The sequence below is a fragment of the Hyperoodon ampullatus genome (genome assembly GCF_949752795.1).
Source record: "Hyperoodon ampullatus genome assembly, chromosome: 1".
Classification (NCBI taxonomy): Eukaryota; Metazoa; Chordata; class Mammalia; order Artiodactyla; family Ziphiidae; genus Hyperoodon; species Hyperoodon ampullatus.
The window spans coordinates 161219250-161235013 of NC_136914.1; the positions used below are offsets into that span (position 1 = coordinate 161219250).

Consider the following 15764-nt stretch of genomic DNA (forward strand, 5'->3'; position numbering starts at 1 on the left):
AGCCCAGTGGTCATTCTTAAAATAACCAGAGCTCCCTGATGACAGGCTGGCTTCCCTCACCCCGCTCCCTGGGGACAGGTCAGGAGGAAATGAGCCTGAGGTAGCCTCCCCTGGAGAAAGGTGTATGCTGTTCTCCACACTCACCGCCTAGCAGACACACGACTCCGTTTTAATTACTATGGATGTGGTGATGTGCACAGACCAGGTGGGGTCTGGGAAGGCAGGAGAGGCACGCTGCCCCCCAGGGGTGTCAGCTCACAAGGCCGTTGCAGTCCAGGGAAGAAGTGGACACGTGGGTCAAGGAGCAGGGGTTCCAATTGTTATCAAACTCCAAATATTATCAAATATTATCTTGTAGTTCCTCTGTGCTTACATTTTCCATGCATCATCTCACTTAATACAATAACCTTCTAAGTTAGGTATGTTATTATTTATGAATAAGTAAGAAAATGGACAGAGAGAGTATACGTGTATTAGTCTCCTGGGGCTGCTATCACAAAGTACCACAAACTGGTGGCTTGAAACAACAGAAATTGACTTTCTCACAGTTCCGGAGGCCTGAAGTCTGAAATCAAGGTGTCAGCAGGGCCGGGCTCCCCTGAAGGCTCTTGGAGAGAATCTGTTCCATGCCTTTCTCCTGGCTTTTGGGGTCGCTGGCCATCCTTGGTCTGTAGATGTGTCACTCCAATCTCTGGCCACCTCCCTATGTCTTATCATCTCCTTATAAGGACACCAGTCATAGGATTTAGCACCCACTCTACCCCAGTGTGACCTCATCTTAACTAATTACATCTGCAATGACCCTATTTCCAAATACAGTCACATTCTGAAGTCCTGGGGGTGAAGACTTCAACATACCTTTTGGGGGACAATTGAACCCATAATAATAAGTCACATACCTGAGATTACCCATGTGAGAAGGAATGTTTCAGATTCGTTAAACTGGAAAAGCGTGCCCTCTCTGTCCCAAGCCGGATTTGAATTATTTTCATAATAAGAAGAGGACAATTCAGGATGCCATGAGACCAGTTGGCCACAGCGTTTTTGTCTGTTCCATTTTCTCCGTTTAAAGCAATGCAATTCACATAGTGCAGGAAACAAATGTTTTTCAGAACATGGATTGAAAAAGCTGTCTTAGAGGTTGGTTTTATTTTTTCAGTTTTAAAAACATTCCTTTTGACGATGAAAATCATTTCTTATATCTTGATCGGTGATTAAAAATTCAAAGCTACTTTTCTGTAAAAAGAACACAACTTTTATTCTTTCATATCTTTGTGGGAAAAGTATTTGCTTCAAAGTATCACACCATAGGTCACATACATGCTTGTATATCCAGAGACTACCTAGTTATTTTACACTCTTTATGTTTAGATATAATTCATGTGACATAAATTTCACCATTTTAAAATGTACAATGCAATAGTGTGTTTAGTATATTGAGAAAGTCGTACAATCACCACTACTAATTCCAGAACGTTTTCATCCCCTCAGAAAGAAACCCAATACCCATCAGCAATTATTCCCCATTCCTCCTCCCCAGGCCCCTGTCAACCACAAATCTGCTTTCTTTCTGGATTTGTTTATTCGGGACATTTCCTATAAATGGCATCACACAGTTTGTGGCCTTTTGTTTCTGGTTTCTATTTACCTGGTATCATGTTTTGGAGGCCCATCCACACTATAGTAGGTATCAGTCCATTCCTTTTTATGGTTGAATAATCTTCCACTGCTTGGATAAACCACATTCATCCATTGATGGATATAAACATATACCATGCTTATCCACTCATCAGTGTCAGGCTATCTTTTTTTTTTTTTTCCCGTACGCGGACCTCTCACTGTTGTGGCCTCTACCGTTGCGGAGCACAGGCTCCGGACGCGCAGGCTCAGCGGCCATGGCTCACGGGCCCAGCCTGTCCGCGGCATGTGGAATCTTCCCAGACCAGGGCACGAACCTGTGTCCCCTGCATCAGCAGGCGGATTCTCAACCACTGCGCCACCAGGGAAGCCCCAGGCTATCTTTTATAGGACATAAAAGACTGAGGAACAGTAGTTGCTTCCTGGGAGAGGTACTGGGGAACTGGGGCTCCAGGATCGGAGACACAACAGTTTTTTAAATCATAGTCTTTTGTATTATTTGAGTTTTTACATTGTTCATAAGTACCTTTAGGAAATAAAACAGTTAGCTTTTATTTATTTTTTTAACATCTTTATTGGAGTATAATTGCTTTACAATGGTGTGTTAGTTCCTGCTTTATAACAAAGTGAATCAGCTATACATGTACATATATACCCATGGGATAGGGAGGGTGGGAGGGAGACGTAAGAAACAATTAGCTTTTAAAACTCTATGTGGTTGTGGGACTTCCCTGGCGGTCCAGTGGTTAGGACTCTGTGCTCTCACTGCCAAGGACGCGGGTTTGAACCCTGGTCAGGGAACTAAGATCCCGCAAGCCATGCGGCATGGCCAGAAATAGAAAAATTAAACAAACAACAACAGCCCAAAACTCCATGTAGTTGTGAAATATAGAATGTGACATCTGTGGGTAATATAACCTGAGCCTCATAAGAATTCCCCAATTGAGGAATGCCACTGTGGCGTGTAATGTGTCCTTCCACTAAGAAGACAACTAACAGACCATGCTGGGTTGAATGAGTTGGGCAATTGTCTAGTTTTGACTGCGAGGTAAGTGATTTGCTTCTTGTACTGCCTTTCAGTATTTACAATCCACATTTGGGCTTCAGCAAAATTGTAAATTACTGCCTAGCGGGGTCACTTCAGGGTGACTCAGGAAGTGCTAGATGAGCAAATGTTAAAACTGAAAACAGATCTTCTGCCTGGGGCCTGGGAGGCAGCGGCCACAAAGAGTATAAAGCATAGTATTAGCAGCTGTTTGTAAAAAATCAACATGATTGTTTCCCGGAAGCCCTGAGTATGCACCTAAAAACCATCAAAAACAATAAGAATCCATCAGCTGATTTCAAATCAATATAAAGAATTGATACCTTTTCTATGAGATAATTAAAGAGCACTTTGAAAAACAGAATGGAAATCAAAACCCTGTTTCTAATAACAATCAAAACTAAAGAGTTCCATAAGCGCAAGTCCTTTTATGCTAAAAACATTCAATAGAGTAAAAATATCAGTTCTTTCTAATTTAATCTATAAAGTTGAATTCATCACATCAGAAAATGGAATGGAATTGTTTTTTAACTAGAAAAACAGAGTTCCTAGATGGACAATTTGATAATAGCCAAAACATTTCTAAGAAAATGAAAACTAAAGAGAGAGCGCTAATCATCCCAGTTATTAAATCATATTATAAAGCTACAATGATTGAGGCAGCTTGGTGTTAGCAGACGAGAAAAGAGAGCCAGGCAATAATAGACCGACCGCATATATGAGAGTTTGGTTTCAACAAAGGAGACTTAAAATTACACTAAGTCAGTTATTCAACCAATTGTGTTTGAATACCCGGCTCATAGGGCTAGGCGGCTGCTGTACTCTTGACCACAAAACTAATTCAAAATGGGTTGAAGATTGAAATAAAATAAAGTTATAAAAGGACTAGAATAAAACACTTTTTTAAAAAATGATCATTTTGAAGGGGAGAAGACCTTTCTGAGCAAGACACAAAACTTAGAAAATACAAAGGAGAAGATTGGTCTGTTTGTTTGACCACTGACTACGTACAAATTAAACCAAGAAAAAAAACCCTCTATATTGCAGCAAATGATAATATTTAATACTTTATGAGATCAAAAGGCAGAGGACAGACAGGGAAGTTTGGTAATACACAGTATTGGCAATACACAGGACAAACAAAGGGAGAGATTTTTTAACATTGAATATGTCCTTAGAAACCATTAAGGAAAATACCAAGAACCTAATAGAACAGGACGCAAAAACGCAGTGACAGAAGAAATATACAAAGGGTTTCTATTCATTTAAAGACAGATCCGATCTCAAATACAAGTCACTGCAGTGAGATGCTGTTTTTACTTGCGCCAGTGTCTGAGATGCCGGGGTTTAATAGGATGGAGCTGAGGTGGGACTAGAATGCCGATAAACTCATTGAGTTTTGTCGGGAATGGAAATCAGCGCTGCCTTTTTTGGAAGGCAAATCTGTCAAAGTTAAAATCCGTTTATGCTTTGGCCCAAAGTTCACATCTACGAAGATACTCACACGTGCCGGTGTGGACACTCAAGTGTGTTTATTGTGCCTTTTTAGCAAAAGCAGGGCAAAGACCCACGTGCTTGTCCCTGAGAATTGGATAAGTAAATGATAGTATGTCCCTGGGGTGGAATCCAGTGCAGCAGTTTAAGGAATATCAAAACATTTTTAACCCACGACATGGGAACATTCGCTGATGGGGAGCATTCTCTGAGGTAAGGAGAGAAATGAAGGTGAAACTGTGCAGAGCGCTTGGAACATGAGAAAGTTACTCACGCACAGAAAATATCTGGGGTTCCAGAAAGGTCAGTGTGAGGCAGGCATCTCAGTCTGAGGTCAAAGAGAGACCTGCTTTTTAAAGTTACATATCTTTTGTACCATTTGAATTTTTACCGTATTTTTCACCTACTTTTTGAATAATCAAAGAGTTTGGCTGGTGGTAGTTATATTCACTTTAGGGCTAATGAAAGGAATGCATATTTTCTAGGAAATGTTTTGTCTTTCAAATGAGTAAATAAATAAGTAAATAAAAATGACCTTACCTAGTGCTGGAGGGGATTTCATAGACATGAAATTACGAAATATTCCCCCACTGCCGATGTCGCGTCAATTGGTCCGATGCCTTCAGAAAATAATTTGGCAGACTTTCAAAAGCTCATATCCTTTGACCCAGTAATTTAATTTTAGGAAAAATGAAAGAAATTTTTTTTTTTTGCGGTACGCGGGCCTCTCACTGTTGTGGCCTCTCCCGTTGCGGAGCACAGGCTCTGGACGTGCAGGCCCAGCGGCCATGGCTCACGGGCCCAGCCGCCCCGCGGCATGTGGGATCCTCCCGGACCGGGGCATGAACCCGTGCCCCCCGCATCGGCAGGCGGACTCCCAACCACTGCGCCACCAGGGAAGCCCAAAGAAAATGTTTTTAAAAGAAGACCCCAAAATGTTCAGTTATAGTCAGAGTGGCTTCATTGCCTAACTCCAGGAGCCCCATTCACTTTCACGATGCCCCAGACGATGTTAGTTAGATAATATAAAACCACCAGCAACGTAAAAGCCCAACAGTGAGGGACTGATTATGCAAATGAAAGTGTAGAAAGGAATATTACACAGCCCTAAAGGTGTTTTCCAGAAAGAACAAGCATTGGAAAATGCCTGTGATAGAATGTGTTGCAGAGTCACCATTAGGTTGAACAGGGCTGATGCGGAGAAAAGCCTCGGAAGCTGGAGAAAAGCCCGTGGTTCTTGCCTTGCAGGCCGTGGAGTACAACATCTTCGAAGGCATGGAGTGCCACGGCTCCCCGTTGGTGGTCATCAGCCAGGGCAAGATCGTCTTTGAGGACGGCAGCATCAACGTCAACAAGGGCGTGGGCCGCTTCATCCCCAGGAAGCCCTTCCCCGATTACCTCTACCAGCGCGTCAGGATCAGGAACAAGGTATGTGGAGCCAGGGTCTGTCATGTGCAGAGCGAACAAATGTCACAGCTGCACGAGCCCCCCCTTCCTCACGTGTCAAATGAGCTGGGACGTGACCTGCCTGCGTCTCAGGCTGGAGTGAGGACCAGACGAGACCGAGGAGGTGCCAGGAATTTGCCAACTGTAAAGGGCTGTGCACGTGAGGCGATGGGAGGAGTCCTGGGAGTACACCAGCCAGGACGCACATCCTGCATCATCCTGGCGGGGGTGTCTTCACCACCCCCTCTTTTAGGTGTCATGACCTTCCTTCTGCAGATCAGAACCCTGGTGCTCAAAGCAGTGCAGGACTGTCCAGCATCACACAGCTGGGACGGCTCTGAAGCCCTTAGTGCCGTTTGGTAAAAATAAACCGCCCTAGCCCACTTGAGGGGTGGCAGAACTGCATCTAGACTCCCTTCGATCTGCCCTCTTCTTCTCCTTGCTCCCCTTCCATTCCGCATCCTCCTTCCCCCCTTTTTCTTGAGGAGTCTTAGCATGGACTCAGGAGGTCAGAGGGCATGGAGTAGGCACAGGCTCTGTCCCGTCCCCAGTCCAGTTCAGAGGAGGAAATTTGCTCATGCTTCAGAAAGACTCCCATCTGTGATCAATCATCTTCCCTAATTAGGTCCTTCCCATCACCATGACAACCTGCTTCCCGCACTAAAATGGCTCATGTCTGCCAGAAAGCCCAGCTTTATGTGTGTATGTGCATGGGTGCATGTGTATATGCATGTGGTGCTCCTGTGTGTATGTGCTCCTGTGCTCGCTTATGTGTTTGTATATGTGTGTGTGTGCATGTGTGCCCACCTGTGTATGGTCCCGCTCTGCTTGTGCTTCATAAGTGGCACCAGTGCCACCAATTTAGATGCAAGAGCCCAGAGGCCTCCTGGCATTCCCAGACTCCCAGGCCAACCATCACAATGCTCTATGTCTGTCTGCTGTCCCTCTCCACACCTTAAAGTGTAGCATCCCAGGTCAAGGATACCAAATTGCACAGATGTTATGCGTCCGATGGGGAAATGATGGACATGGAGAATTAGCAAGTTAGATCCGAAAGATGGCCAGGGATAGCGATGTGGCCCCAGCAGGCTGCTGAGAGACAAAGGGACTCGTGTAAACTCCTGTTTGGGACACCCACCAAGGGGGCAGAAACACACCTTGGCTGGCTTCATTCCCTCTAAATCAGTTTGGACCTGAGGTCTGTGGTTAACAGTCAGCATCTGTGAGAGGTGGATGCCTGACCTCGATGCCAACTCGTGATCTGCAGTGGCCAGGTGGACAGGTCCCCTGAGCACAGAGGCCAGGCCAGGTGGGGGACGGGCCCTGCCCCAGAACCTACGTCTGGCCAAGCTGAGTTCAGAGGTCACTGAAGGGAACTGGGGGGCAGGAACACAGGCCTGGAACCGGCTGGAACCAGGGAAGCCCAGAGGCGCAGGAAGCAGGTATTGAGAGGGATGGGGCAGAGACAATGAGGTCCCAGGGCGTCAGGAGAGCAGGGCTGCCGGGGGCAGAGGATGGGTTATCACCAAGCAGCGCTGGGCCCTTGATATTGGTGCTGAAAAAGGGCCCCTCTGTTGTAGAGGAGGGAGCCTGGGGCTGGGGTCGGGCGCTGTCACCTGTGCAGGGGAAGAGGGCCGTGAAGCTGGGGTCAGGGCACTGTCACTGACTCACAGTGGGAACCTGCACGTGTTCCTGGACACACTCTGTCTCCCAGGGCCTGGGACGGACGCCCACACTCCCCTGGCCGGCTCTGAGCTCACCAGCAGGCTCCCAGCCTCCCACCCGAGCCCCTGCAGCTTTTGGCTTCTCTGCCTCATGGCTCTCTCTCCCAGGACAACCCTCCACCCACGGGGATGGAGGCTGTGCGCTGTGTCCCATCCTCCCTGGGGTCCAGGAGGTTTGCCCCCTGCAGTAACCCTGAGCCAGGTGCCCTCAGAGGCGGCCCTCGCGTTCTCCCTCCCTGTGGTGGGTGTTCTCCCTCCTCCTTTGCGGGATCACCTCCCAAACTACCTGCCCCCAAATCCACGATGAAGACGACCCCCTGATGCCACCAGTCCCCGATTCAGGGGTCCTTGTCAGGGTGTCAGGGAAGTGTTTTTCTCTTGGAAATAGCTTTGGAGTTGTCCTGCACGAAGCTGTGTATGTGTCTGTGCTTGTGTGTGTAGATGTATATGTGTGTATGCACGTGAGTGTGCACTTGCCTGTCTTTATGAATGTGTGTTGGATTGTATGTGTGTGTGATGTGTGTGTTATATATGTTAGTGTGTATATTAAACATGTTGGTGTGTGTGCAGGCATGTGTGTGCATGTACATGTATGAATTGTGTGTATGCATGTGATTGTGTACTATGCATATTAGTGTGTGCAGGCATGTGTGTACATGTACATGCATATGTGTGAATTATGTGTATGTGGAGTGTGTGTGGGGGTGTGCATGCATATGTATGTGTGTGTGCATGTTTGTGTGCATGGATATATGTATGCCTGTGCACGTGTGTATGCATGTGTGTGAACGGGTGCCTTGTGTGGTGTGTGTACAAGCACGTGTGTGCATGTTTGTGCGTGCGTGTGTGTATCCCCGAGGAGACCATGGTCACTCTCCTGCACATGGGAATGCATACGTGCATCTTGTCAATCAGTTGCTCTTCTTGTCCTCTGTTTAGGTTTCTGGGTTGCAGGGTGTTCCCAGGGGCATGTATGATGGTCCTGTGTACGAGGTGCCAGCCACACCCAAATACGCAACCCCCGCTCCTTCTGTCAAATCCTCGCCTTCCAAACACCAGCCTCCACCGATCAGAAACCTCCACCAGTCCAACTTCAGTTTATCAGGTACGAAACTACAGCGGCCAAGGTTCCCCACCCCACAGTGGCTCCCAACCCCACAGTGGCTCCCAGAGCCCTGAACTCCTGAGAAATGGACCCACGGCCTCGGGCACTCGATCAGGAGCCGAAGATGGGAGTGTGGGTTCCCCTCCCCTCCCGGGGTTGGGCAGAGAGGGCTGGGGGAGGTCAGAGATCAGAGAGGGTCCATGGGAGCAGCACAGAGATACCTGACCCTGATTTATGAAGAGTCTGCCTGAAAAGTGGCCTCATGCTCTTCCTAAACACTCTTGGGGACATTTTATACTCTTACCCGTGAAGCTAAGTGTGGAGAGGGGACTCAGAGTAGCTGCCTTTGCTGGATGTACGTTCTGGGTCGGGTCTTCAGCCATGCATGGTAGTACAGCACACACTGTCATAACTCATGACTGTTTCATCTTCACAACAGCCCTGTGTGTAGAGTGGTGTTATTCCTGTTTCTTTAAGGAGGAAATTAAGGCTCCAAGACATTCAGCGTCAAAATGCCAGGACTTGGTGCTCAACAAATGTGTGCAGACAAAATCAAAAGTTCACGTGGTCCTTCAGACTTTCTGAAGGCTCTTGGGACGTGTGTCTGCAGTTTCATCAGATCGCCACACAAGGGCAGGTGTGCACATGTTGGGACATTGCCTTGGAATTTCGAATATTTGAGCTGTTAGCATGAGTTATATGCTGTGCTAGGTGCCAGGAATACGGTGATGAATAAGACACAGCTGGGCAGGCTCAGTCTATACTAGAGGTCAGCAAACTTTTTCTTAAAAGGCCAGGTAGTAAATATTTTAAGCTTTGTGAGCCAAGAGGCAATATCTAAGACCATTTGAAATGGAACCATTTAAAAATGCAAAAAACTATTCTTAGCTCACGGGCTGTAAAAATAGGGCTGAGGGCTTCCTTGGTGGCGCAGTGGTTGAGAGTCTGCCTGCCGATGCAGGGGACACGGGTTCGTGCCCCGGTCCGGGAAGATCCCACATGCCGCGGAGCGGCTGGGCCCGTGAGCCGTGGCCTCTGAGCCTGCGCGTCCGGAGCCTGTGCTCTGCAACAGGGGAGGCCACAACAGTGAGAGGCTCGTGTACCGCAAACAAACAAACAAAGAAACAAAAAACAGGGCTGAGTTTTCTCAATGGGCTGACTTCTGGTCCAGCAGGAGTGAAGGACATTTAAACAGAAAAGGCGATGTAGTTGGCAAAAGAGAGAATGGCAGGGGCAGAGAGAAGATGAAATACCAGTTTAAATTGCAAGGGTGACAACCTACCATCCATTCAGGGATTACGCAGTGGGGAGCATGAACCAGTCCAGTCCATCTCACTCCCTGAGCCTGTCATGGAAGAGTTTCTCCCACACTGTGTGATCCAGTGTCTAAAGAAAACTAATATTTTTGCACAAGTGGACCCTAAACACAACTGGAATATTTCATCTGATGCTCAATCAGCAGAACAGGGATTGGTTGCAATGCTTGGAAAACTGTGTGTGTGTGACAACACACAACATCTCAGGGAGTTTGCACACTGGATCTCTGGTCTCATGTTATGCAATCACGATTGCAATTAAATGCAGAGACATTCCCTTCCTTTTAGAACAACAAAAAAACAGTGAAATGCAAAGTCTGCAGGAAGTGTCCCCCAACCATCCTTCTTCTCCCTGTTCAGCACCCACTTCTCTAAAGCCCCAGCACTGCCTTTGACCAGCCCACTCAGCAGTTTCACAGGTGACTCCATTGGATACCAACTGCACAGACACTTTCCAACATCAGGATGGACTTCAAAGACGTCCTTTTAATTAATTAATTAATTTATTTATTTATTTTTGGCTGTGTTGGGTCTTCATTTCTGTGCATGGGCTTTCTCTAGTTGTGGCAAGCGGGGGCCACTCTTCATCGCGGTGCGCGGGCCTCTCGCTGTCGCGGCCTCTCTTGTTGCGGAGCACCAGCTCCAGACGCGCAGGCTCAGTAGTTGTGGCACGTGGGCCTAGTTGCTCCGCGGCATGTGGGATCTTCCCAGACCAGGGCTCGAACCCGTGTCCCCTGCATTGGCAGGCAGATTCTCAACCACTGCGCCACCAGGGAAGCCCCACAGATGTCCTTTTAAATATCTGAGTGAGGTTACGTCATAAGGACATAGCATGGTTTATTGAAGTACTGTCCTTTTGTACAACAGGTATTTTCAAAGTACCTGTCATGTAACCAAGCAAGGTACAGATGCTTATGAGCTAGAAAGATATTAAGCACTTGGCCTGACTTCTGGGTCCAGGAAGACACACTGTCTATCAATGAAACAATGAGAGAAAATCAAAGTCACTACTCTAAACCAAATTCGTTGTGGCTTATATAATCATATAAAGTCAGAGGTAGAAAGACCTCATCTAGTTATTTTTGTCATTGTTGTTTTCATTGAAGTCTTAATTGGTAAATCTTTAATTCCTTATGAGGTTCAGCATCTTTCACGTGTTTATTTTTATTTTTATTTTTATTTTTTTAATTTTTTTTTTTTTATTAGTTTCTGCTTTATAACAAAGTGAATCAGTCATACATATACATCTGTTCCCACATCCCCTCCCTCATGCATCTCCCTCCCTCCCACCCTCCCCATCCCACCCCTCCAGGCGGTCACAAAGCACCGAGCTGATCTCCCTGTGCTCTGCGGCTGCTTCCCACTATCTATCTACCTTACGTTTGGTAGTGTATATATGTCCATGCCTCTCTTTCCCTTTGTCACAGCTTCCCCTTCCCCTTCCCCATATCCTCAAGTCCATTCTCAAGTAGGTCTGTGTCTTTATTCCCGTTTTACCCCTAGGTTCTTCATGACATTTTTTTTTTTTAATTCCATATATATGTGTTAGCATACGGTATTTGTCTTTCTCTTTCTGACTTACTTCACTCTGTATGACAGACTCTAGGTCTATCCACCTCATTACAAATAGCTCAGTTTCGTTTCTTTTTATGGCTGAGTAATATTCCATTGTATATATGTGCCACATCTTCTTTATCCATTCATCCGATGATGGACACTTAGGTTGTTTCCAGCTCCGGGCTATTGTGAATAGAGCTGCAATGAACATTTTGGTACATGTCTCTTTTTGAATTATGGTTTTCTCAGGGTATATGCCTAGTAGTGGGATTGCTGGGTCATATGGTAGTTCTATTTGTAGTTTTTTAAGGAACCTCCATACTGTTCTCCATAGTGGCTGTACCAATTCACATTCCCACCAGCAGTGCAAGAGTGTTCCCTTTTCTCCACACCCTCTCCAGCATTTATTGTTTCTAGATTTCTTGATGATGGCCATTCTGACTGGTGTGAGATGATATCTCATTGTAGTTTTGATTTGCATTTCTCTAATGATTAATGATGTTGAGCATTCTTTCATGTGTTTGTTGGCAGTCTGTATATCTTCTTTGGAGAAATGCCTATTTAAGTCTTCTGCCCATTTTTGGATTGGGTTGTTTGTTTTTTTGCTATTGAGCTGCATGAGCTGTTTATAAATTTTGGAGATTAATCCTTTGTCAGTTGCTTCATTTGCAAATATTTTCTCCCATTCTGAGGGTTGTCTTTTGGTCTTGTTTATGGTTTCCTTTGCTGTGCAAAAGCTTTGAAGTTTCATTAGGTCCCATTTGTTTATCTTTGTTTTTATTTCCATTTCTCTAGGAGGTGGGTCCAAAAGGTTCTTGCTGTGATTTATGTCATAGAGTGTTCTACCTATGTTTTCCTCTAAGAGTTTGATAGTTTCTGGCCTTACATTTAGGTCTTTAATCCATTTTGAGCTTATTTTTGTGTATGGTGTTAGGGAATGATCTAGTCTCATACTTTTACATGTCCCTGTCCAGTTTTCCCAGCACCACTTATTGAAGAGGCTGTCCTTTCTCCACTGTACATTCCTGCCTCCTTTATCAAAGATAAGTTGGCCATATGTGCGTGGGTTTATCTCTGGGCTTTCTATCCTGATCCACTGATCTATCTTTCTGTTTTTATGCCAGTACCACACTGTCTTAATTACTGTAGCTTTGTAGTATAGTCTGAAGTCAGGCAGGCTGATTCCTCCAGCTCCGTTTTTCGTTCTCAAGATTGCTTTGGCTATTCGGGGTCTTTTGTTTTTCCAAACAAATTTTGAAATTTTTTGTTCTACTTCTGTGAAAAATGCCAGTGGTAGTTTGATAGGGATTGCATTGAATCTGTAGATTGCTTTGGGTAGTAGAGTCATTTTCACAATATTGATTCTTCCAATCCAGGAGCATGGTATATCTCTCCATCTATTTATATCATCTTTAATTTCTTTCATCAGTGTCTTATAATTTTCTGCATACAGGTCTTTTGTCTCCTTAGGTAGGTTTATTCCTAGATATTTTATTCTTTTTGTTGCAATGGTAAATGGGAGTGTTTTCTTGATTTCATTTTCAGATTTTTCATCATTAGTGTACAGGAATGCCAGAGATTTCTGTGCACTAATTTTGTATCCTGCTACTTTACCAAATTCATTGATTAGCTCTAGTAGTTTTTCGGTAGCATCTTTAGGATTCTCTATGTATAGTATCATGTCATCTGCAAACAGTGACAGCTTTACTTCTTCTTTTCCAATTTGGATTCCTTTTATTTCCTTTTCTTCTCTGATTGCTGTGGCTAAAACTTCCAAAACTATGTTGAATAAGAGTGGTGAGAGTGGGCAGCCTTGTCTTGTTCCTGATCTTAGTGGAAATGGTTTCAGTTTTTCACCATTGAGGACAATGTTGGCTATGGGTTTGTCATATATGGCCTTTATTATGTTGAGGAAAGTTCCCTCTATGCCTACTTTCTGCAGGGTTTTTATCATAAATGGGTGTTGAATTTTGTCGAAAGCTTTCTCTGCATCTATTGAGATGATCATATGGTTTTTCTCCTTCAACTTGTTAATATGGTGTATCACATTGATTGATTTGCGTATATTGAAGAATCCTTGCATTCCTGGAATAAACCCCACTTGATCATGGTGTATGATCCTTTTAATGTGCTGTTGGATTCTGTTTGCTAGTATTTTGTTGAGGATTTTTGCATCTATGTTCATCAGTGATATTGGCCTGTAGTTTTCTTTCTTTGTGACATCCTTGCCTGGTTTTGGTATCAAGGTGATGGTGGCCTCGTAAAATGAGTTTGGGAGTGTTCCTTCCTCTGAAATTGTTTGGAAGAGTTTGAGAAGGATGGGTGTTAGCTCTTCTCTAAATGTTTGATAGAATTCGCCTGTCAAGCCATCTGGTCCTGGGCTTTTGTTTGATGGAAGATTTTTAATCACAGTTTCAATTTCAGTGCTTGTGATTGGTCTATTCATATTTTCTATTTCTTCCTGAGTCAGTCTTGGTAGGTTGTGCATTTCTAAGAATTTGTCCATTTCTTCCAGGTTGTCCATTTTATTGGCATAGAGTTGCTTATAGTAATCTCTCATGATCTTTTGTATTTCTGCAGTGTCAGTTGTTACTTCTCCTTTTTCATTTCTAATTCTACTGATTTGAGTCTTCTCCCTTCTTTTCTTGATGAGTCTGGCTAATGGTTTGTCAATTTTGTTTATCTTCTCAAAGAACCAGCTTTTAGTTTGGTTGATCTTTGCTATCGTTTCCTTCATTTCTTTTTCATTTATTTCTGATCTGATCTTTATGATTTCTTTCCTTCTGCTAACTTTGGGGGTTTTTTGTTCTTCTTTCTCTAATTGCTTTAGGTGCAGGGTCAGGTTGTTTACTCGAGATGTTTCCTGTTTCTTAAGGTGGGATTGTATTGCTATAAACTTCCCCCTTAGAACTGCTTTTGCTGCGTCCCATAGGTTTTGGGTCGTCGTGTCTCCATTGTCATTTGTTTCTAAGTATTTCTTAATTTCCTCTTTGATTTCTTCAGTGATCACTTCATTATTGAGTAGTGTATTGTTTAGCCTCCATGTGTTTGTATTTTTTACAGATCTTTTCCTGTAATTGATGTCTAGTCTCATAGCATTGTGGTCGGAAAAGATACTTGATACAATTTCAATTTTCTTAAATTTACCAAGGCTTGATTTGTGACCCAAGATATGATCTATCCTGGAGAATGTTCCATGAGCACTTGAGAAAAATGTGTATTCTGTTGTTTTTGGGTGGAATGTCCTATAAATATCAACTAAGTCCATCTTGTTTAATGTATCATTTAAAGCTTGTGTTTCCTTATTTATTTTCATTTTGGATGATCTGTCCATTGGTGAAAGTGGGGTGTTAAAGTCCCCTACTATGATTGTGTTACTGTCGATTTCCCCTTTTATGGCTGTTAGTATTTGCCTTATGTATTGAGGTGCTCCTATGTTGGGTGCATAAATATTTACAATTGTTATATCTTCTTCTTGGATCGATCCCTTTATCGTTATGTAGTGTCCTTCTTTGTCTCTTCTAATAGTCTTTATTTTAAAGTCTATTTTGTCTGATATAAGAATTGCTACTCCAGCTTTCTTTTGATTTCCATTTGCATGGAATATCTTTTTCCATCCCCTTACTTTCAATCTGTATGTGTCTCTAGGTCTGAAGTGGGTCTCTTGTAGACAGCATATATATGGGTCTTGTTTTTGTATCCATTCAGCCACTCTGTGTCTTTTGGTGGGAGCATTTAGTCCATTTACATTTAAGGTAATTATTGATATGTATGTTCCTATTCCCATTTCCTTAATGGCTTTGGGTTCGTTATTGTAGGTATAGTCCTTCTGTTGTGTTTCTTGCCTAGAGAAGTTCCTTTAGCATTTGTTGTAAAGCTGGTTTGGTGGTGCTGAACTCTCTCAGCTTTTGCTTGTCTGTAAAGGTTTTAATTTCTCCATCAAATCTGAATGAGATCCTTGCTGGGTAGAGTAATCTTGGTTGCAGGTTTCTCTCCTTCATCACTTTAATTATGTCCTGCCACTCCCTTCTGGCTTGTAGAGTTTCTGCTGAGAGATCAGCTGTTAGCCTGATGGGGATTCCCTTGTGTGTTATTTGTTGTTTTTCCCTTGCTGCTTTTAATATGATTTCTTTGTGTTTAATTTTTGACAATTTGATTAATATGTGTCTTGGCGTATTTCTTCTTGGATTTATTCTGTATGGGACTCTCTGTGCCTCCTGGACTTGATTAACTATTTCCTTTCCCATATTAGGGAAGTTTTCAACTATAATCTCTTCAAATATTTTCTCAGTCCCTTTCTTTTTCTCTTCTTCTTCTGGAACTCCTATAATTCGAATGTTGGTGCGTTTAATGTTGTCCCAGAGGTCTCTGAGACTGCCCTGTGTTCTTTTCATTCTTTTTTCTTTATTTTTCTCTGCATCAGTTTTTTCCACTATTTT

The 15764-nt window shown here is 43.9% G+C and overlaps 1 protein-coding gene across 2 annotated transcripts in view; it reads left to right on the forward strand.

Moving 5' to 3' along the window:
• The window catches only part of CRMP1 (collapsin response mediator protein 1), a gene marked incomplete at both ends in the record, with an annotated part of 76210 nt that overhangs the window by 56798 nt on the left and 3648 nt on the right, over positions 1–15764 (forward strand). For both annotated transcript variants that reach the window (XM_079707415.1, XM_079707416.1), the window contains 2 exons: positions 5426–5605; positions 8287–8452. In XM_079707415.1, the coding sequence (XP_079563541.1) occupies positions 5426–5605; positions 8287–8452 (346 nt within the window). The remainder of the gene's footprint in view (positions 1–5425; positions 5606–8286; positions 8453–15764) is intronic.